The sequence below is a fragment of the Liolophura sinensis genome, chromosome 6 (genome assembly GCF_032854445.1).
Source record: "Liolophura sinensis isolate JHLJ2023 chromosome 6, CUHK_Ljap_v2, whole genome shotgun sequence".
Taxonomy (NCBI): Eukaryota; Metazoa; Mollusca; class Polyplacophora; order Chitonida; family Chitonidae; genus Liolophura; species Liolophura sinensis.
The window spans coordinates 78,217,110-78,242,200 of record NC_088300.1 but is presented as its reverse complement, the minus strand read 5'-3'; the positions used below and the strand labels follow the sequence as shown (position 1 = coordinate 78,242,200).

Genomic DNA, 25,091 nt, shown 5'->3' with positions numbered 1-25,091 from the left:
ATGTGTCGCTTACAGATCACGGGCAGCATTATGGTGGGATGAAACCCACAGTCATGCACAGTTTGATGAGACCTTTCCATGTACATGTATGGCTGGGATCGGTCAAAATGGCTATACAAAGCTATGCAGACTTTCCCATTTCCGTAAAGCACCCATACCGCTTTCAAAGCAGTTGCCATCAATATACATGTGCACTGGGAAGGGAGTGCACTATCTGCTGTAACTACAATGAGGGGCACACCAGTGCAAGTGCCATTGTTAATTGAGCAATGTCTGGTGTGAAGTCTGCAAACAGGAAGGGCAAGAAATACACATATACTCATCGTTAGTGTGGTATAGTTGTATTTGATTTGGATGACACTCACCAATCATGTAAAACACTCTTAGTTTCCGAAGGAGCTTTAATGAAATAGAAAACGTACTAAAAACTTCGCTATTTTTCAAGAGGGTGGAAACAGAACTAAACGGCCACAGCCATTTTCTTCTGACATGCTTGGTATAAATGAACTTTGAATCTGGTCGTCTTGGTTTTCCTAATGTGTATGATATTGTTCACGCTGCAATATTTCAGTTGTGCAACATCACAAAAATAAAAAGGATACATTCTAAACTTTTGAGATACTTTATCAATGCATGTACATATCTGGTCTAGTGCTTTTTTTTTTGGAGGGGGGTGGGTTGGGGGTGTTGTTCACAAAAACATCAAGTTCATACACATGTATATACTCTTTGAAGTTCTATTTTTTGAACAGATTGGTTGAACCACTAGCCTGTGTGTATAGGTAATATCTCCTATAATACTGAATGATGAGTAGCCACAGGGCACAGAAATGTATTCATCAGACACCTCTTCATAACTGTGTGTCCAAAGTTTACAGTGGTGTGTCAAATGTCAAGATATATATCCTCACAGTCACACTGTAACTGGGAGGTCCACATCACATAAGGTATGTACCTTAGTGTTGACCATTCTCCCCTGCTTAGATATCAGAAAACAAGACTCCACATCCAAGTCTAGTCTCAGCTTTCCTTGCCGATGCGCTAGGCAACACTGGTGGCTAAGCTTTCATACAGGGTGAAGACGGAGGTGGTATTTGCAACACTTCACCAGCTGTGGATTCCAGAAAAGGCCTTAATTACTCCCACAAATTATCACAAATGCAGAGCCATCAGGATGGATTTATCACACACACAACTCCACTAGGATTGGAATATACCTAACACGCAGCTGTAAAACAACTCAGTAGTCTGCACTATTGTGAGCCAGGTAATCCCTCCTGCCAATGTTTTGAGCCTGCTTGGTCTGCATGGCCTCCAGTTTTGGACAGTCAGCAATACGATGACCCAAACCACCACAGTAGGAGCAGCCAACCTCGCCTGTGCAAAACAGAAAAACACCTGGTTATAGGCACAAAATGTGTGCAGATAAAACACACAAGTACTTCACGGTGAAGAGTGAAACATCAAGACCTGTCTGCTTGAAGCATGACTTTGAACAGGAAATAGTAGATTTACTCTTCCGAATATTCACTGTTTTAATTATTAACAAAGGCAAACTTGTATTATTTGAACAATTTGCAGATGTAACAAATGTCAGCAATGTAGTAACTCACAGCACTTCCAAACTACATGCTAAGTAACAAGTAAACATTTGCTGGACCTGAATCCAAAATCGCAGCAGGTCAATACAAGATTTAAGAATGAATGGTTTCTTCATTGGTCAACAGTTTTTACCACAGTTAAAAAATTATTTTCATTAAAAACATAACTCAAACATAAAATGGTTGAGTGCAAAGTGTAATGTACAAATAAATTTATTTATATTTGATTCATGTTTTATGCCCTACTCACGAATATTTCACTTACACAACGTGGAGTATAACATTACAGTCAACAAAAGTAACTTTGGACCACAGTCCACCTAGTACATATATAAATATATTTAATTTGAACTTGAGTGCTAAACTTATATGAAATTCTTCAGTTAAGAAATCTACATAATTTTCTATATTAGAAGGTCACGTTGGTGTTTAAGTTAACACAGCATTTTTGGGTTTAGGTAATTAGTTTCCAGGAACATAATGTCCCGACTGAAACAGAGCACGGCTACAGTGAGGAAGTTGTGCCACCTACCTCCAATATCCAGGTATTTCTCACTCTCAGACTGGAGGGTAGCCAGGAAGGGTGGAATGTTCTGTTTTGCTTCTCGAAGGAGATGTTTCAGGTCAAGCAGTATCGACTCATCTGCAAGACACGAAAATGAAATCTAAATACAGGACAACAGTTAAAATACCAACCCGTGTGCACACAAGTCTCAATTCTTCAACGACTTGAGAAAGGTATGATTATAACACTGGTACAAGAATTACATAATAAATGCCTCATTCTTCAGACAGGAAGATTCTGGTACCATTTTCTGCACATGAGAAAAATGGACAAATGCTGACTTACCCACAGTCTTATTGATGAAAGTTGTAGCAACACCTGTTTTTCCACAACGACCAGTTCTGCCAATTCTGTGAACTATTAAAACAAAAACAGGAAGTTACATGACTGCAGATAAAGAAACATTTCAAGAGTACAGGCAAGAAACTACAAAACAGGGCAAACTGAAAACTCATTTCTTTGTTACAAGATCTGTCTGTGGCGAAATGATGAAATAAAAAATCATTTATTTCATGAAGTAATTAATGCTAAACACTACACTCAGCGAAGTACTCATCATAAATTTCTATATGACCTACGAGTATGGCGTAAAACACCCATCAAATAAATAAATCTATATGTCCTTAGGACTGCATCATGTCTGGCTCTAACGGCTTACCGTGATTCTCAATATCGCCTACAGGACACCTAGTAGCACCTACACAACTCGCCATAATTCTTCACATCGCCTTACAGGAAACCTCTTAGCACCTGCACAACTTGCCATAATTCTCCACATCGCCGTACAGGACATCTCTTAGCACCTGCAGAACTCAGCATAATTCTTCACATCACCTTACAGGAAACCTCTTAGCACCTGCAGAACTCAGAATAATTCTTCACATCGCCTTACAGGAAACCTCTTAGCACCTGCACAACTTGCCATAATTCTCCACATCGCCGTACAGGACACCTCTTAGCACCTGTAGAACTCAGCATAATTCTTCACATCACCTTACAGGAAATCTCTTAGCACCTGCACAACTTGCCATAATTCTCCACATCGCCGTACAGAACATCTCTTAGCACCTGCAGAACTCAGCATAATTCTTCCCATCACCTTACAGGAAACCTCTTAGCACCTGCAGAACTCAGAATAATTCTTCACATCACCTTACAGGAAACCTCTTAGCACCTGCACAACTTGCCATAATTCTCCACATCGCCGTACAGGACACCTCTTAGCACCTGCGGAACTCAGCATAATTCTTCACATCACCTTACAGGAAACCTCTTAGCACCTGCACAACTTGCCACAATTCTCCACATCGCCATACAGGACACCTCTTAGCACCTGCACAGCTCGCCATGATTCTCCACATCCCCTTACAGGACACCTCTTAGCACCTGCACAGCTCGCCATGATTCTCATCGCCATACAGGACATGTCTTTAATAGCACCTGCAGAACTCGCCATAATTCTATACATTACATTACAGGACACCTCTTAGCACCTGCAAAACTTGCCATAATTCTCCACATCGCTGTATAGGACACCTCTTAGCACCTGCAGAACTCAGCTTATTCTTCACATCACCTTACAGGAAACCTCTTAGCACCTGCAGAACTCAGCATAATTCTTCACATCACCTTACAGGAAACCTCTTAGCACCTGCACAACTTGCCATAATTCTCCAAATCGGCGTACAGGACACCTCTTAGCACCTGCACAGCTCGCCATGATTCTCATCACCATACAGGACATCTCTTTAATAGCACCTGCAGAACTCGCCATAATTCTATACATTGCATTACAGGACACGTCTTAACACCTGCACAACTCACCATCATTCTTCACATCACCTTACAGGACACCTCTTAGCACCTGCACAACTCGCCATGATTCTCCACACTGCCTTATAGGACACGTCTTAGCACCTGCACAACTCACCATAATTCTCCATATCACCTTACACGACGTCTCTTTAATAGCACCTACAGAACTCACCATAATTTTCCATATCACCTTACAGCACATCTCTTTAATAACACCTGCTGAACTTACCACAATTCTCTCTCTCATCTGGCATGTCGTAGTACTCATCATAATTCTCTATGTCATCTCGCATGTCATAGTACTCACCATAATTCTCTATATCATCTGTAATGTCATAGTACTCACCATAATTCTCTATGTCATCTGGCATGTCATAGCACTCACCATAATTCTCTGTTATCTGGCATGTCATAGCACTCACCATAATTCTCTCTCTCATCTGGCATGTCACAGTACTCACCATCATTCTCTCTCTCATCTGGCATGTCATAGCACTCACCATCATTCTCTATGTCATCTGGCATGTCATAGAACTCACAATAATTCTCTCTCAATAGGCATATCATAGTACTCACCATAATTCTCTCTCTTATCTGGCCTGTCATAGTACTCACCATAATTCTCTCTCTCATCTGGCATGTCATAGCACTCACCATAATTCTCTCTCTCATCTGGAATGTCATAGCACTCACCATAATTCTCTCTCTCATCTGTAATGTCATAGTACTCACCATAATTGTCTCTCTCATCTGGCATGTCAGTACTCACCATAATTCTCTCTCTCATCTGGCATGTCATAGCACTCACTATAATTCTCTCTCTCATCTGGCAAGTCATAGTACTGACCATAATTCTCTCTCTCATCTGGCAAGTCATAGTACTCACCATAATTCTCTATGTTATCTGGCATGTCATAGTACTCACCATAATTCTCTCTCATCTGGCATGTCATAGTACTCACCATAATTCTCTCTCATCTGGCATGTCATAGTACTCACCATCATTCTCTATGTCATCTGGAATGTCATAGTACTCACCATAATGCTCTCTCCCATCTGGCATGTCATAGTACTCACCATAATTCTCTCTCATCTGGCATGTCATAGTACTCACCATAATTCTCTATGTCATCTGGCATGTCATAGCACTCACCATAATGCTCTCTCCCACCTGGCATGTCATAGTACTCACCATAATGCTCTCTCCCATCTGTAATGTCATAGTACTCACGATAATTCTCTCTCTCATCTGGCATGTCGTAGTATTCACCATAATTGTCTCTCTCATCTGGCATGTCATAGTACTCACCATAATTCTCTCTCTCATCTGGCATGTCATAGTACTTACCATAATTCTCTATGTCATCTGGTATGTCATAGCACTCACCATAATGCTCTCTCCCATCTGGCATGTCATAGTACTCACCATAATTCTCTATGTCATCTGGTATGTCATAGTACTCACCATAATTCTCTCTCTCATCTGGCATGTCATAGTACTCACCATCATTCTCTCTCTCATCTGGCATGTCATAGTACTCACCATCATTCTCTCTCTCATCTGGCATGTCATAGTACTCACCATCATTCTCTCTCTCATCTGGCATGTCATAGTACTCACCATCATTCTCTCTCTCATCTGGCATGTCATAGTACATCTGGCATGTCATAGTACTCACCATCATTCTCTCTCTCATCTGGCATGTCATAGTACTCACCATCATTCTCTCTCATCTGGCATGTCATAGTACTGTAGCGATTTGTTTTTATATATATATATCTTCTTAACGATACAGATATCCCAGTTCCAAATCACACCATTTACTACAGGGGAAAGCACAATATTGGTAGCGTGAAGCACCCAGTGTCGAACTCTGGAACAATATCTGTATACTGCTGGAGACGTTCGCTACTATGGATTCTTTTGAATGTCAGCTCGGTCTGAATTCAGTAGTATGTTTGGGAAAACCACTAGTTAGCTCTGAACTTCGAATAACCAAGAAAAGTCCGATTTTTAAGGTTCAACAAACAGCAGCAACAGTTTTATTAAAATAGAGTGACAGGAGTATGTTAATATATATATATATGTAAAAGTGCCAGTACTGTGTACAAGCACAACATCTGTACTTCAGATGGTTCAGATAACTGTGTTAGGGATATCTCAGGGAGGTATTAAACCTAGTGCTGCTGTGATAGTGGTATGTCCTACTGGTGTTATATGGACAGTATGTCAGCCATGTGTGGGGACAGTATCAGTAAATAATACTTTCAGGTCTTCTCTGGGAGTAACAGTTCCAGAATTGGTCCAGTAATAACTTGGGAAAACGAGTTCCAAATTCTGGGACTCGGCATCTCACTGTGCCGAAACTGGGATGGGAATCCCAGTCCCACTATTGCTCAGGGGCACTTATGCACAAATTCTCCCAGTATAAATGTTTCAGCTCATACTTGGGAATTATAAAATTTTGGTCCAGAAAATCCCAGTTACAAACTATTGAGATATACTGTCTCAATCATGGTTGGGAATATCAGTCTCACAGCCTGGGAAAGTCAGTCCCACAGCCTGGGAACACTTGTGTCACAATTTGGAACTAGCAGTCCCACTGTCTCTAGGTATGCTCTAAAGCTGAAATCCCACTTTAGTGCTGACAACTTATCTAGCTACCACTTTACACTGCTTATATACATGTAAAATACCTGCCTTAGAAAGCTAACTAGGTGGAAATTTAGATGTTAACACGACGGTGGTCCGAGATCATCTGGGACTAAAAGTGGGAATTTGCCCAGTATTTATAGTCTACGCTCATAAATATTCATGAGTACCAAGTATGGTACTCAGGGCACTGATTGGCTAATACCAAAGTAACAACATCAGTGTATAGAAATACTATACATGTACATGCGTATCTAATGTCATGGCACAATAATCTAACTGTAAATAGGATTTTTTTTTTAAATAGTGAGTGCTTGGGGTTTAACGTTTTTTAAATAGTGGAAAGATGAACAATAACTTGTAGGTAGAAGGGAGATGAGCCTGTAGAGTATAACTATTTACTTTCGCAAATACAAGTTAATGCCCCTTTTGAAACTCTTCAATATGAGTTTAACACTAAAGGATGTCGTAAAGTAGACAACCTCGTCTAGCGGCAGTTCACCGTGAACGACGATCGTGCGCGGCGAAGCAACAACAACAACCACCAAAAAAAAAAATGATTTAGTGTCTTAAACTTGGTACAAAGGACGTTTTATGCCAAAATCATGCCACAGTCAGTGAGTACTAATGTTGTTTTAACTGGAAAGATGCCGTACGTGGTTTGTTACAGCAAGAATATGTCCAAAAGTAATGGAAACTCTACTCGAATTTGTCACTTCAAAATATTAACAATGGCGGATGTTTCGCCAAGCTTAAGGTCGCTAAAAAAAACTGTTGTTTGCAACCTAGTCAAACAATATCTGATCACCAAGCTTGGAGAGAAACTCCTTCAACATGTCAGTGTATTATACGTGAAATATGGTGTTCTAATTAAGTCATCAAGTGTTAAAATTCTTACGTTGGAAATGACAGGGGTCCACGGAAACTGTGTCCTTCAAAAGTTATATTAAGGCGCCAAAAACAACTTGCTCTCATGAGTCCACAAAATATCCTGTCTCTATATGTTACAAAAAAAAATATATATATATTTCAAAATATTCCACAAAAATTCTAATTTAATTTAAGGATATGTCCTAACCCATAAAAATTACATTCTACCGGTAAAACCTGTGTCTACGTTATGGACAAGGCAGAAAATTATATACTGTCTCTAGCAAAATCGCCACAGTACTGACCATAATTCTCTATGTTATCTGACATGTCATAGCACTCACCATAATTCTCTCTCTCATCTGGCATGTCGTAGTACTGACCATAATTCTCTATCTTATCTGGCCTGTCATAGTACTCACCATAATTCTCTATGTCATCTGGCATGTCATAGAACTCACCATCATTCTCTATGTCATCTGGAATGTCATAGTACTCACCATAATTCTCTATGTCATCTGGCATGTCATAGAACTCACAATAATTGTCTCTCTCATCTGGCATGTCATAGTACTCACCATCATTCTCTATGTCATCTGGAATGTCATAGTACTCACCATAATTCTCTATGTCATCTGGCATGTCATAGAAGTCACCATAATTGTCTCCCTCATCTGGCATGTCATAGTACTCACCATAATTCTCTATGTCATCTGGCATGTCATGGAACTCACCATAATTGTCTCTCTCATCTGGCATGTCATAGTACTCACCATAATTCTCTATGTCATCTAGCATGTCATAGAACTCACCATAATTGTCTCTCTCATCTGGCATGTCGTAGTACTCACCATAATTCTTTCTCTCATCTGGCCTGTCATAGTACTCACCATAATTCTCTCTCTCATCTGGCATGTCATAGCACTCACCATAATTCTCTATGTCATCTGGCATGTCGTAGTACTCACCATAATTCTCTATGTCATCTGACATATCATAGCACTCACCATAATTCTCTCTCTCATCTGGCATGTCGTAGTACTCACCATAAATCTCTATGTCATCTGGAATGTCATAGTACTCACCATAATTCTCTCTCATCTGGCATGTCTTAGTACTCACCATAATTCTCTATGTCATCTGGCATGTCATAGTTGATCACATGTTGAATGTCTGGAAAATCCAGGCCCTTAGATGCCACATCGGTGGCCACCAGGACGTCCTTCTCCTTAGCCCGGAACTGTTCTACACCCCTTGATCTCTCTTCTTGATCTTCAAACACACAACAAACTCCCATTTTAAATAGTTCTCTATCCAATGAGCAAGACAAATGGCAACACACTCTACAAAGCCCTTCTGATTAAGGTTTTTATTTAATTAAGCATGTTGATTGGTGTGAATCCCACATTAAATCTGTGTGATCAATGGATGCCAGGGGCCTCCGTGGCTCAGTCGGTTAACGCCCTAGCGCAGTGTAATGACCCAGGGGCCTCTCACCAATGCGGTCGCTGTCAGTTCAAGTCCAGCTCATGCTGGCTTCCTCTCCGGCCGTAAGTGGGAAGGACTTCCAGCAACCTGCCGATGGTCGTGGGTTTCCCACGGGCTGTGCCCGGATTCCACCCACCATAATGCTGGCCGCCGTCGTATAAGTGAAATATTCTTGAGTACGGCGTAAAACACTAATCAAATAAATAAATAAATAAAATAAATAAATCAATGGATGCCCATTCCGCAACCTTAGATGGGTACAAGCTGTCACAACAGTTTACAACTACTAACTTACTGCACTAATATCTTTTACCACATTCAGAATTTCAGCAATCTTTGAAGCCTTCAAACATGCAAGTTTGCACAGAAAATTATTAAATCAGCAAAGAAAATACAAACTGCCTGGTGCTACTCAATTCTCTATAATGGATTTCTGGAAGCAGTTAAAAGAATGTAACTATCAATCAAACTATTTAGAAGACCTAATTGTCTAAACACACTTCCAACCATTCAATGGTGTAGGAAGGGGCCTGGGGCCTACATCGCACGTGTTCACGTGTACATGTATGTCTAGGCCTGGGGCCTACATCGCATGTGTTCACGTGTACATGTATGTACATGTATAGGCCTGGGGCCTACATCGCATGTGTTCACGTGTACATGTACATAATGGGCCGACGGTCACGGATGGTAGGCTGAGGGTCCCTTACGACGGTACGGTAAGGTACAAGGTCAGCATATCTTACGCTGACCATCGGCCCACCGTCGACGTATCCTCCGGCCACAATGGGTGTAGGATTGATGGTTCGGATCCAGCTGTACTGTAAACACTGGTACCCTGACATATGTCACTGAATGAATTTTACTAGCATTTTTCTGACACAGGACAAGCAAAGACACCCACCTTTCCCACCATGGATGGCCACTGCCTCCACGCCTTTCAGCAGTAAATACTCATGAATAGCATCAACATCCTGCTTCTTCTCAGCAAAGATCAACACCTGCAACAACAACCAGTGAGCTGCTACAATGTTCTGCTGTAAAATTATGTTTACAAGCTAATGGTCTACATTTCTACAATCATCACATTGACTTTATAAGATGGTGAATTCACTGCTACAAGTGTCATTAGTGGTGTCACAGAGGTGTTCCACTTTTTGAGCTGTTCACCTCCAGACATTTGTGCACAGTGATAACCTTAACTTCCGTCTCATGACTGATATGACTTTGATAAAGACAGTTAAAGGGACACAGAATTGTTTATGACTGGCTGCTGTGAGAGATAGGCAAGTACAGACTGTGCTTCAGTGTAGTATTTTTGGCATGGCATATTAATTCAAGCTTGACCAAAGTTTAACACAAAAATCCTTTCTCCACTGTCAGCCAATAAGCGTTGATTTTGTATACATTTTACCATGCAGTGTCAAAGAAATTTGAAGGCAAAGAAAAAACACCAACATCAAGTAACATTAAACACATGTCCACAAAATTTATTTTTTTTTTTGGGGGGGGGGGGGGGGGGGAATTTTTTCAACCTGGCAAAATGCATTTGAAAGTTTGGATTCTGTAATGGTCGTTTATGACAATATTGGGACAGTGATCACATCAGGTTTCTGCGACTTAACACACAGACTAAGATTCTATGATTAAAAATGCATACACATATAGATTTATTAATACATTTTTGCTGAATGAACCTTGAAATGAGCTATTTCAAGCAAAATATACGGATGTGACATCATCCATACCCTCTACAGTTTACTACAGGCTACCTGAGGGAATCTCATGTTTTAAAACCATATACCTCGGTTGGAAAATTTAAAAAAAAAAATAAACTGAAATACTTTCTTGCACAGTGTTTAATGGTCTTTCATCTGAAATGTACTTCAGTTTAGTGTTTTCTTCGTCTTCAAAGAAGCACTGTACCATTTCAACACTTCCACCTTGGTTTAACTGTTAGGCTTAAATGAGTTGTCTCCCTTGATCCACTTCTGTTAATTTTCCCAGTCGCATCGTGAATACTGGAGTTACTACTTAAGAATTGAGGCCACACCCACAATTGTGAGTCTGACTACTAAGTACTAGCTAAGTGTACCTCTTAAGACTCTTTAAGGTCTTTGTCTCACCCTGACTAATCAGGCACAATGTGTCAGTTTCCTCATGTCAAGGCCAAATAACACCCATGACCACCATTTCTATTAACACTCTTAGTAAGGGAAATGGTTAACTTCTGTCAAATTATCCATCACACCACCTCCCGCCTGGCTAACACAAAACCTTGTAAGTCTCCCTCCCACCCTCAACACCACTTGCTAAAAACAACAAGAAAAACACTACAGCCCCTGCCCCTAATTCACCCATCCAGCTGGCGTATTTTCATGCTCCCTGATAACAAACACAAAATTACGATTTACTTACGCCCATTGCTTCCCCCGATCCCCCTTCTTCCAACATACTCTAACCAGTTTCAAGATTTTATTCCATAAATGAAACAATAAAAGTAATGAGTCACTTACAGGGGGGGCTGTTTTCTGCAGACACTCCAGCAGATAGACAATTTTGGCTTCCTGTTTGACATACTCTACTTCCTGTATGACATCAAGGCTGGCTGCACCTGCCCGCCCAACGTTCACTGTCACTGGCTTAACCAGGGCACTCCGGGCAAAGTTCTGAATCTTCTTTGGCATAGTAGCAGAGAAAAGCAGAGTCTGTCTCTGACCCTGGAGTAGAAAATGGTGCCTGTTAACGAAGTATTAAAGGTCAACAAAACAAAAAGGTCACCCACAAAATAGATCAGACTAAAAATTGGATAGGTGGGGCATGCCACCCTAAACGGATATAAAAAAACAAGATACCATACACAGCAATGGCCAAGAAAAAAAAGAGTTGTAGAGATGACTAGTGTCTGACTTTCCTTACATGTAGCAGTGAATACAAGTGGTATTATTATATACTCATTTTTTAAAGATGGCTTGTCAGGTTTCCCAATTGAAGTAATTCTGAATATTCAATGCTTGTTGCTTTTTATTTCTAGGTTGAGTTATACTCAAATGTATATTTTCTATTATACTCTGATCTTGCATACAGTACCCCATCTTTCTACCAACAAGGCTGATACTTTGCCATAGGCTTCTTAATCACTCTTGTTTTTCCTGTACATATGAAAGTCTTCAGAAATCTACTCTTTCTATAGCCAATGGCACTGCAGCCCATATACTTCCAGTTGGGGATTTTCAGCCAATCACTGATCGTCCCAAACAAGTGTGTATTTCTTCCTTTGGAAGCAAATGCATATACAATCATGACTGCCTCAAAATGACCATTGCCCTGGATAACCAAGTCAAAGTTTTTTTGCTGTAGCACTTTTTCTACATTTTCTTTGAAATAAATTTATTCCATATACATTGTATAGTTGTCACTACAGCCACTTTTCAATGCCATGTTATTTTGAACTGCTGTTAGCTTCAATAACTAAGGTGTCTGTCAACTTTTGTTAAATGGAGCCTGATTGGGCCGTGGATCATGCATATTTATGAAGGAAAGTGTAGGGTTTGAATACTTAATATGGCTCAGTAAATCAAGGTAGATGATGTTGGACATCAAATGAAGATGACAGTACCCTTCATGGGATACGGTTTCCACCTATTTGGGGTCCAAGCTGACTAGACCATTGTTCTCTTGCAATGAATGAGTAAAACATGACCGTTTTGCACAGAGTTTGTCATAACAAAGGCTTATTAGGTTCACTCTTGTTTACCTCACTCAGCTGCCACTTAGGACAACGCAACACCAGTAGAATCCTGAAAAACACATATCATGTTTTTACCTTGAAGAAGGAGAATATGGTTCTGACGTCTTCCTCAAAGCCGAGGTCAATCATGCGATCAGCCTCGTCCATGACCAGGTATCTACAGACGTCCAGAGTGACCATTTTCTTGTCCAGCATGTCCATTAGCCGCCCTGGAGTGGCCACCATGATGTGCACCCCACTGTCAGCAGGAAAACATTTTACTGAGCACACAATATGTACGTGCCTCAAAAACTATACACAAATGGAGGTTTCCTTGGCTGAGGTGGTTAGTGTGCCCTGGAGCCTCTTACCAATGTGGTTGCCATGAGTTGAAGTAAACAACTGGCTTTCTCTTCAGACATACATGGGATGGCCATCAACCTGCAGATGGTCATGGGTTTTCCCTGCGCTCTGCCCTGTGTCCTCCCACCATAATGCTGGTCACTTTCGTATACATGTACTGTAAGTGAAATATTCTCCAGTATGGCACAAAACACCAAACAAATAAATAAATATACAAAACTGTACCATAAATTTGATTGGAATAAACAACTGAACAAATAAAACCACCTCAGATCTGAGTTGGTGGTGCAGCAGTGGTGGACAATGCAGCAGTAGTGGTGGATAATGCAGCAGCAATGGTGGATAATGCAGCAGTAGTGGTGGATAATGCAGTAGTATTGGTGGACAATGTAGCAGTAGTGGTGGATAATGCAGTAGTATTGGTGGAAAATGCAGCAAGAGTGGTGGATAATGCAGCAGTAGTGATGGATAAGATAATGTAGTGGTAATGATGGTGGGCAGGATAATGCAGCATTAGTGATGGGCAGGATAATGTAGCAATAGTGATGGCCAGGATACAGGGCTCGTACAGGTATATGAAAATGAAATTGACAGAGTTTTCAAGGAGTTTTCTGGGAGTTTTTTGTCATTTTCAAGGCTAGTTCAAACATGCCATGGCGCAAATTACAGACTTTCTTTTAAGTCTGAATTACAGATGTTTTAATTTGCATGCATGTATACTGAATAGTACACTTGCTTTTGCAAGAAATATCTGCCCTTCACCTCTGTAATGCGACACATTCTTTGATTGCTCAGTAAAAAAACATGAACACCACATATCATTATGCTGGGCTTTCTCTGGGTCAGTATTTTTTTCAGCCAGTCACTTTAGCCACTTTTCAGATTTTGTAGTAAATACTACTTTTCTTTAGCCATGCTTCCTTAGCATCCATGACCCTTGTAGGTCTCCTTCTGTAATTCCTTTTTATCTGCCTTGGTCTAGCTGCTAGAATCAGTTTGGTCTCTTTCAGCTATATCTGGAGTTTATCAAATGTTACATTTAAAACAACTGCCCTCAAAATAATGGACCAATGCTTGGTAGGATGTTTTTGTTTTTTGAAAAGAAAAAATCAATCCTTTTTTCAACCTATCTGTAGGATCCTAGTAAAATGTATTTTCCTCTATCACAAAAATTTGGGACCAAATTAATTTGTAACTTCAGTTTATTTAAATGCAACATTATGATCAGTACACTGGGGTAATACAGTCTGACAGGAGAAAAAACCAGATGGCGTACACATTTATGTAACAGTACATATTCTGAAACTTTTAATTTACTTTGGATCAAACAAAATAGTTTATTAAATGGAAAAGTTTAAATTATTCATGGGAGGTAACTTTATTTACAGGTGTAACTCTACCTTGATTTATTTCCCTTGACAATTTTTTTTTTTTTACAATTGGCATCCTCCAAAATGCCATGATTCTCAATCAATATTTAACAAAAATGATTTCAAGCATTATTTAATGTAAGTCAACTTGCATCAATGCTGAACCCCCTTTGTAGATTTCTGTCACGTAATTGCCATGCAACTGTGTTGTTGTTGTTGTTTCGCCTAAATGAGGCCGTTGTAAGTAAGTGGATTATTTTCATAAGAAAAATTTCGAAAATCTGATAAAAAACCCAGAAAACTCTCATGGTAGATTTTGTATAACTTTTTTTTTTTGTTTTTTTTTAATTTGTCGCAAAAACATTCAAATTTTATCACCATTTAAAAAAACTGTTCTAAATTTGTGACAATGGCGAGGGCCAGCAGAAGCCCTGATTATGAGACAATTCTCAGCGAACCCCCGATATACAGACTCGGTGGTCAGCAGACAATATTTAAATTCGGGACAAACTAAGATTTTCAAAGAGTTTCCAGGAGTATTTGTCCTTTTTAAGGACTTTCAAGTACTTGAAAATGAAATTGTACTTTTTCAAGCATTTTCAAGACGTTTTAAGGACTTTGCGCACCCTGTAATGTAGCAGTAGTGGTGAATAATGCAGCAGTAGTTGTGGATAATGCAGCAATAGTGGTAGATAATGCAGCAATAGTGATGGATAACATAGTGGTAATGATGGTGGGCTGGATTTATTTATTTATTTGATTGGTGTTTTACGCCGTACTCAAGAATATTTCACTTATACGACGGCGGCCAGCATTATGGTGGGTGGAAACCGGGTATAGCCCGGGGGAAACCCACGACCATCCGCAGGTTGCTGGCAGACCTTCCCACATACCGCCGGAGAGGAAGCCAGCATGAGCTGGACTTGAACTCACAGCGACCGCATTGGTGAGAGGCTCCTGGGTCATTACGCTGCGCTAGCGCGCTAACCGACTGAGCCACGGAGGCCCCTTGGTGGGCAGGATAATGCAGAAGTAGTCGTGGGCAGGATAATGCAGAAGTAGTAATGGGCAGGATAATGCAGCAGTAGTGGTGGGCAGGATAATGCAGCAGTAGTGGTGGGCAGGATAATGCAGCAGTAGTGGTGGGCAGGATAATGTAGAAGTAGTGGTGGAGGGGATAATGCAGCAGTAGTGGTGGGCAGGATAATGCAGCAGTAGTGGTGGGCAGGATAATGCAGCAGTAGTGAGGGGCAGGATAATGCAGCAGTAGTGGTGGGCAGGATAATGCAGCAGTAGTGATGGAGGGGATCATGCAGAAGTAGTGATGGGCAGGATAATGCAGCAGCAGTAGTGGTGGGCAGGATAATGCAGCAGTAGTGGTGGGCAGGATAATGCAGCAGTAGTGGTGGGAAGGAAAATGCAGCAGTAGTGGTGGGCAGGATAATGCAGCAGTAGTGGTGGGCAGGATAATGCAGCAGTAGTGGTGGGAAGGAAAATGCAGCAGTAGTGGTGGGCAGGATAATGCAGCAGTAGTGGTGGGCAGGATAATGCAGCAGTAGTGGTGGGCAGGATAATGCAGAAGTAGTGGTGGAGGGGATAATGCAGCAGTAGTGGTGGTCAGGATAATGCAGCAGTAGTGGTGGGCAGGATAATGCAGCAGTAGTGGTGGGCAGGATAATGCAGAAGTAGTGGTGGAGGGGATAATGCAGCAGTAGTGATGGAGGGGACAATGCAAGGGCTAATGTGCATGTGACAATCACATGCCCCCCACCAATACACACAAAATTTCATCCATGGGTTTTCCGCAGGCTCTGCCAGGTTTCCTCCCACCATAACGCTGGCCTCTGTTGTATAAGTGAAACATTCTTGAGTACGGCGTAAAAAACCAATCAAATAAATAAAAAAATAAATCCATCAAACTGGTGTGGTTTAACTTACCGTCTGATAACATCTATCTGGTCCTTCACTGCCACTCCCCCAATACACAGAGCAATTCTTAATGATGGGAACCCTTCATCCTCCAGGTATTTACAGTAAAACTTAATGATATCAAATGTCTGTCGAGCCAGTTCCCTCTGTCAAACAATGAACTATATACAGCATTCATACAGCAAAGAGGAACTAGATTCACATTTAATGATCAGTGTGCCTTATAACACAAAATCATGTTGATTTCCTGATCATTTCACCATTGCAAAAACAAGACAGATTAAGCTCAACAAAGATGCAACAATCTCAGATAATGAATGAAACCAAATTAATCCTTCCAATAGTGGTATGAACATGAATGCTGTTGGAAATGTAGCAGAACTAAATGCTACAACGTAAGCTACATGTAAGTTAATGTGAACACATGTGAAGTTAAGTGAGTTACCGATGGACAGAGGATAAGACCATAGGGCCCCTCATTCTTGAGGAAAGGCAGCCTCTTTTCCTGCTCCAAGCAGAACATGATCAGCGGAAGTGTGAAAACTAACGTCTTTCCTGATCCCGTGAATGCTATGCCTATCATGTCACGGCCTGACAGCCTGAAAAACAAAGACAGAATACTGACTAAAGCTGATAATGTACAAGATGAAAGTGAGACAGAATTCTGACTACAGTTGGTAATTTACAAAATGACAGTAACCCAGAATTCTGACTACAGTTGGTAATGTATATGCCCACAGTGAGGCAGAATTCTGACTACAGTTGGTAATGTACAAGATGACAGTGAGATACAATTCTGACTACAGATGGTTATGTACATGCAAACAGTGAGACAAAATTCTGACTACAGTTGATAATGTACAAGATGACAGTGAGACAGAATTCTGATTTCAGTTGGTAATGTACATGCCCACAGTGAGGCAGAATTCTGACTACAGTTGGTAATGTTCATGCTGACAGTAAGACAGAATTCTGACTACAGTTGGTAATGTACATGCAAACAGTGAGGCAAAATTCTGATTACAGTTGGTAATGTACATGCAAACAGTGAGGCAAAATTCTGATTACAGTTGGTAATGTACATGCTGACAGTAAGACAGAATTCTGATGACAGTTGGTAATGTACATGCCTACAGTGAGGCAGAATTCTGACTACAGTTGGTAATGTACATAAAAACAGTGAGGCAGAATTCTGACTACAGTTGGTAATGTACATGCAAACAGTGAGGCAAAATTCTGATTACAGTTGGTAATGTACATGCTGACAGTAAGACAGAATTCTGATGACAGTTGGTAATGTATATGCCTACAGTGAGGCAGAATTCTGACTACAGTTGGTAATGTACATGCCTACAGTGAGGCAGAATTCTGACTACAGTTGGTAATGTACATAAAAACAGTGAGACAGAATTCTGACTACGGTTGGTAATGTACATGCAAACAGTGAGGCAAAATTCTGATTACAGTTGGTAATGTACATGCTGACAGTAAGACAGAATTCTGATGACAGTTGGTAATGTACATGCAAACAGTGAGGCAGAATTCTGACTACAGTTGGTAATGTACATGCCCACAGTGAGGCAGAATTCTGACTAGAGTTGGTAACGTATATGCCCACAGTAAGACAGAATTCTGACTACAGATGGTAATGTACATGCAAACAATAACACAGAATTCTGACTACTGTTGATAATTTACAAAATGACAGTAATACAGCATTCTGACTACAGTTGGTAATGTACACGCTGACAGTGAGATAAAATTCTGATGACAGTTGGTAATGCACCTGCTGACAATAAGACAGAATTCTGACTACAGTTGGTAATGTACATGCCTACAGTGAGGCAGAATTCTGACTACAGTTGGTAATGTACATAAAAACAGTGAGACAAAATTCTGATGACAGTTGGTAATGTACCTGCTGACAATAAGACAGAATTCTGACTACAGTTGGTAATGTACATGCCCACAGTCAAACAGAATTCTGACTACAGTTGGTAATGTAAATAGAGACAGAAAGACAGAATTCTGACTATTGTTGGTAATGCACATGCCCACAGTGAGGCAGAATTCTGACGACAGTTGGTAATGTATATGCCCACAGTGAGGCAGAATTGTGACTACAGTTGGTAACGTACACAATGACAGTGAGACAGAATTCTGACTATTGTTGGTAATGTACATGCCCACAGTGAGGCAGAATTCTGACTACAGCTGGTAATGTACATGTTCACAGTGAGGCAGAACATTTAATCCTCCTCTACAGTTGGTAATGTATATGCCCACAGTGAGGCAGAATTCTGACTACAGTTGGTAACGTACACAATGACAGTGAGACAGAATTGTGACTACAGTTGGTAATGTACATGTTCACAGTGACTGCAGATGGCTATGGTCAGGCCAACAAGAGAGATAAAAAATTTTGACTTCAGTTAAAAATGCACATGCTGATGGACAGTCCAAAAACAGAAATACAGAATTCTGACTTCAATTAACATTATGATGTTATGAGCCTTTTTTTTTCACTGTCGATCACTGTACATTAAATGTATATACTGATCAACAGAAATGAAAACGCCTCATGCTGGCAGTCCAAACACTGATAGATAAAACTTTAACTACACCAATAACAACACCTATGTATAACAACGGCAAACATACACTGTTGGCAAACCCTGGATTTGAATGGGTGTTGGACGAACAATGTTCTTCCGTTTCAGTCCATTGAGGATAGGCTTAGGAAACCTCATCTCCCTGAATGTTTTGATCGGTGGAGGGATCTCGTCTCCTTCCACTAGAATGTGCCACTTCTTCCGTACTCTCTCATGTCTGCCCTCTGACATCTCACTTATGTAATCAGGGGGTCGCCACCTGAACCAACACATATTTATAACAAAAACAAAATACATGTGCTAATCATTTTAAGACATGTTCTTCACACGCATGACATACATGTATCTCACTCATAGTGAACAGACCATCCTCTCTCTACACTAATACATTCAGATTATGTGTTAGACGATTCATGTTAAGGTGATTAGTCTGGCTACATGTATATAAAATAATGACGACCTACAGGCCTCAGTGAGTAGGTTTCAATACCTTTTCTGCTGATATACAAGGCTTTGTACACAATGTTAATGCTCCAAAGGAATCATTTTTGATTCAGTAAGTTATAGCAGAATTCTACTTTGGAATTCTCCTTTAAGTCTTGATGTGGGCCCGTGCTGGCACAGTGGTTTGATCGTTTCTTTCTGAAGTTCATGTACACAATGTTGGGTGTAGCTTTATGTCAGGGGACCTGTCAGGTAATTGGACAGGTGCTGTGGATTCCTCTGTCATATTTCCTTCACATTTATTTATACTGTAAAAAACTTATTATTCACTGGAATTTATTTTCTCCAAAAATAGGATCAGGGGAATTAATTTTCACATACATGTATATAAGAGAAGACTGAAAAACAAGTCTTAAAATCTTCCAAGATATAATATGGCCGAAATTATTCAAGCACGTCAAACAGGTATCATCATGGGTGGCTTTAATCCTCCTTTGTTACCTGCAATGTCGCTAATCCTAGTGATCTGGATCAGAGAAAACAATGGGGGATGGATTATCACTATGTAAGATTCCTTTCACATCTGCCGTGAGCAGTACTCAAACAAGTGTCACTTCTTTTCGAATCATTCATGAGTACTTTTATACACCTGGTAAGGTGACCTGTCACATTCTGAGCAGTTCAACACAAAACATATGAATTCACCATTATTGATGACAGTCACTCATTCTTTATCGAGCAACACAGTAAGTTTTGCATTGTTTTCAGTTTTAACTGTCCTCAAACATTGCCATATCTGTCAAAAGGTCATTGTATTGTTGTACACACTTCATAGTGCGTTAGAAGCTCACTCCCTGGATGACAGGAGAGACCCAGCCAATGAGATAGCGTGTATCAGAGCGACATTCAGTAGAAGCCAGCACAGGTTGGAATTTACTTTTCTTTCACTTTACGGGCATAGGTAAGATTGATAAACCAGATGAATAAACTCCCACATTGTTTTGTACCCATCAAGCCTTAGCACCAGAGTTTGTATATATTTAAACCATAATTTCCCTTCCCTGCTGTTAAAACATTTAGTTGGCCGTCAGGCTTTCTTAGCACAAAGATTTCACTTCATTATTACTACTACCTGTAGTATGTGATTCAATACTGGATATCTTTTTTGCTGGAATTATTTTTCACGGTAAATTATTGACCGCGAAATCCGAAAAAATTAGTTCCATGTGAAAATTAAGTATTTTCACAGTATTTTAGTTATACAACGACAGCGAGCATTATTGTGGGAGGAAACCGGGCAGAGTTGGGGCAACCCACGACCACACACAGGTTGCTGGCCGATCTTCCCAAGCAGACATGAAGAAAACACACGAGCTCACAGCAACTGCATTGGTGAGAAGCTCTTGAGTCATTGTGTTGTGCTAGCACACTAACCACTTTGCCACAAGCCTTATACATTGACCTACCCAGTTTTGATAGGATCCTCATACTGAATACCCTTTGCCAATTCTGCCACACCCATCAGGGCTTTTTTCTGAGCAACATTCTCCAAGATCTTCTCTTCTTCCTTCAGAAGTTTTTCCCGGGCTGTCTCCTTACGAGCTATTCCAAACACAAAAAACATAATATTTACGAGAAACTTTCGCGGAGAATACTATGCTGACTGTTTATGTTTGATGACTGAGTGTAGATAAGCTGGCTGTTTACATTTGAAGGTCTGCGTGCAGAAAAGCTGGCTGTTTACATTTGAAGGTCTGCGTGCAGAAAAGCTGGGTGTTCATGTTTGAAGACTAAGTGTATATAAGTTAGTTCAGTGTTCATTTTTAAAGACTGAGTGTAGGAAAGTTGGGTGTTAATGTTTGAAGACTGAGTGTATATAAAGGAGTGTATATTAGTGAGTGTATATAAGTTACAGGCTGGGTGTTCATGTTGGATGGATGGATGCAGATAAACTGGGTGTTCATGTTTGATGGATGGATGCAGATAGGCTGGGTACTCTTGTTTGATGGTTGGGTGCAGATAAGTTGGATGGTCATGTTGGATGGTTGAGTGTAGATAAGCTGGGTGTTCATGTGTGCTGGGTGTTCATGTTTGATGGTTGGGGGCACATAGGCTGGGTGTACATGTTTGATTTATTGATTTATTTGATTGGTGTTTTACGCCATACTCAAGAATATTTCACTTATACGACGGCGGCCAGTATTATGGTGGGTGGAAACCAGGCACAGCCCGGGGGAAACCCATGACCATCCGCAGGTTGCTAGCAGACCTTCTCACGTACGGCCGTACATGGTTGAAGGCTGGTTGCAGATAAGCTGGGTGTTCATGTTTTATGGATGGGTGCAGATAAACTGGGTGTTCATGTTTTATGGATGGATGCAGATAAACTGGGTGTTCATGTTTGATGGTTCGGTGCATATAATTTGGGTGTTCGTTTTTGGTGGTTGGGGGCGGATAGGCTGGGTGTTCGTGTTTGATGGTTGGGTGCAGATAGGCTCGGTGTTTGTGTTTGATGGTCGGGTGCAGATAAGCTGGGAGTTCATGTTTTATGAATAGATGCAGATAAACAGGGTGTTCATGTTTGATGGTTGGGTGCATATAAGTTGGCTGTCCATGTTTGGTGGTTGGGTGCAGACAGGCTGGTGTTCGTGTTTGATGGTTGGGTGCAGATAGGCTGAGTGTACACATTTAAAGGCTGGTTGCAGATAAGCTGGGTGTTCATGTTTGCGTGAACACATTTGAAGGCTGGTTGCAGATAAGCTGAGTGTACATATTGAACATGTTTGAAGACAGAATGCACACATTTGTATTACGCTGGGTGTATAGGTTTTATTTGAAGGCTGTGCGCAAAAAGACGGGTGTCTTTATTACTCTCACATCAAGCATATCTGATGTACTGAGAGAGAGTCTACTGACCTTCAGCCTTCTTCTTAAGTTCACTGTGCTGATCTAGGAGGCTGATGTGTGACATGGGGCCAAGGTTTACCTCCTCGTCCTCCTCCACCCCTGCCACCTCGCCCTCCTCCTCCTGCGGCTCCTCTGGCACAGACACCGTCCCATGACCCAAACGTGCCTGCAGCTGCTGCAACTGTTAACACAATCTATCAACATTACTCTTATCAACATTCCAGGATGTCTTACATACATCTTTTTCTTTAGTCCTTAGCCCAGTTGACTTCAGACGTCCTGTACACCTATGAGTGAATAACTCTTAACCATGCCAGCTAAGTGAACCTGGGTAGTTGAAGAATTCATGTCAAAAATGATGGCACACACCTTTTCAAAAGGAATACACAGAAAGAACAGCTTAATTGAAGGATGCTCTTAAATACTCATCGCCAAACATGTCATAAAAACTGAAGTGTTGTTTTGTTTGCTATATGTAAAGTCTGCTTTTAATATGTACAAAATTTTTTATTTGAGAGCAATTTAATGCTGTACTCCAGAACATTTCATTTTACAATATCATCATCATTTATTTTAACAGTCTGAGGAAAATGGATTGCTTGGAGTGAACAAGGACCTTTGGCATGTAACTAAAAGCCTTGCCCACAGGTCACAGTTCCAGTTTTCACATGTAGAACAAGTTCAGTGTTTATGGTATATTGATACAGATTGAGATAGCCCCATATGTAAGACTATAGCCATATAATGAAGGAGAGTTAGCTCATGACAAGACTGCAGTGGCAGTTTGTTACAGCTTTTGAGACAAAAGTTAACCTTAAAGTGAAAGCACCTGACCAGCGTTTGTGTCGACTGAAAGACTACCATTGAAAATATCTTAAACCAGCATTAAATATTTTCCTAGATTTTTTTCAACCCAATAAAAGTTTACTGAAACTTCCTGACACAACTTCAAAACGCCTCCATTATCAAAAGCAAGTTGACGTCACATTTACTCTAGCACTCTGTCGAAAGTGTTTTTTTTTATAACAGTCTACGCAGTAGTCTATGGCAGATAAAATTTGTTTTTTTCGGCCAGAGAGGCTTAGGTAATAAATAGTTTTCCAGAAAATTGTACATACTGGAAGGATACTACCCTGTTTAAATAGACTGCAGATGCACAGCCGGGGTATTTCTGGTTCAGCTAGGTTGTAGCCTAGGGAGGGGATGTGCTGGTCATTTTGACCCCTGGTAAATGTTCACAAAATTAGAATAGGATTGTCGTACAACTACACGCTCATGCTCCATTCTGAAACACATGGAAATACAGCACCACCAAGACTGACCTGGGTATTTGACTGTCGCTGAATTTTATGCTTCAGTTTTGTAGTGGTGGCTTCTAAAATGAGAGCAGTGCTGATCTAGTTATCGCAGACGTCAGAGAAAGCACCTCAGCTTGAACATGGCATTTGAATAATGTTACTGTACTTTATAAAAGAAAACAGAAAAAAATAAACCTTGTAAGTGGGGTTGTAGCTCAGTCTTGTCCTTTAAAATACATCTCCACAGCCTTTTGCATTTTTGCAGTCACACATGTTTCTTGCCTTTTGGTCGATTTTTTGCAAGAACGCATATTTCCATGGCCACATGGGCCTTAGATTCTTGGGTGTACACTGCTCAAAGTGTCCCAGTCTACTGCCAGCCTCAACATTCTTGTCAATGGCAGGTAAATACCCCAGGTATAGAAATGGAGCACACACATTTGGTTTGGACCAGCCCACCTACTCCAAACAAACCAACCTCAAACAGTCAGTCAACCTCTGTATAAAAGAAACATTAACCCGACTATACCTGCTGCATTTTCCTCTGCTTTATGGGGACATAAGGAACATAGTCATCATCACCTGAGTCACTCCCATGGTCGCTCTCTGGCTGGTAGTACCTCTGTGAATTAAACAAGGCAAATCACAACCAAGGATTAGCATTGTTCTATTAACATTCATATTACAATCTGTAATCCAGTCTCTAAAACATACCAACAACTATTAAAGCAAGAGCCAGAGGAGACAAATGTGTATATATATATATATATATATATATATATATATAATATATATATATATATTTAAACATCTCGCTTCAAACCAGTTTACATAGTGCTATTCACATGACGGATCTTACGAGGTTAAATAATAATATAACCGAAAATAAAGTCATGTTTCATTATTGTATCCTAAACATTGAAGCCTACAGTATTAATTTTTTTTTTTTTTTTTTTTTTGATTGGTGTTTTACGCCGTACTCAAGAATATTTCACTTATACGACGGCGGCCAGCATTATGGTGGGTGGGAAACCGGGCATAACCCGGGGGAAACCCACGACCATCGGCAGGTTGCTGACAGACCTTCCCACTTACCGGAGAGGAAGCCAGCATGAACTGGACTTGACCTACAGTACTGCAGTAAAGAGCAAAAATACATCAATACATGATGCATGTTGATGATGCTCAACTCAGGTACCTATCTCAGGCTTGGACCGCCGTAATGTTTTAATTAAATTAACTGTACATCACAAAATCAAATAAATGCTGCGCTGTCAAGAATACAGAGTAAACTCAAACCTTTTTGGATTCAGTCATGATTGCAGAGCCTGCGTGAAGAGAAATGAAATCCTGTATTCGCCTAAACGTCTATAAGACGTTAACATGTCGTTGTTGTTGCTGTATCAGGCCACGTGACCGGATGTGTATCACGTTTCAGCTGGGTGT

The 25,091-nt window shown here is 40.6% G+C and overlaps 1 protein-coding gene across 2 annotated transcripts; it reads right to left on the bottom strand.

Moving 5' to 3' along the window:
• Nucleotides 1–90: 90 nt before the first annotated feature.
• LOC135469381 (probable ATP-dependent RNA helicase DDX41) lies at nucleotides 91–25,085 on the bottom strand. 2 transcript variants are annotated; one of them, XM_064748012.1, is made up of 14 exons: nucleotides 24,945–25,085; nucleotides 24,175–24,267; nucleotides 22,357–22,528; nucleotides 20,907–21,042; nucleotides 19,046–19,255; nucleotides 16,830–16,983; nucleotides 16,394–16,530; nucleotides 12,819–12,981; nucleotides 11,509–11,712; nucleotides 9,897–9,993; nucleotides 8,627–8,776; nucleotides 2,452–2,523; nucleotides 2,134–2,244; nucleotides 91–1,377 (listed from the first exon to the last, which is right to left on the bottom strand). In XM_064748012.1, exons 1-14 carry the CDS (start codon nucleotides 24,960–24,962, stop codon nucleotides 1,241–1,243), a joined length of 1,854 nt encoding a protein of 617 aa, XP_064604082.1. In that variant the 5' UTR covers nucleotides 24,963–25,085; the 3' UTR covers nucleotides 91–1,240. The 2 variants fall into 2 exon arrangements, with proteins under 2 accessions (XP_064604082.1, XP_064604084.1); XM_064748014.1 differs by lacking the exon at nucleotides 24,945–25,085 and adding an exon at nucleotides 24,741–24,766.
• Between the last annotated feature and the right edge of the window lie 6 nt (nucleotides 25,086–25,091).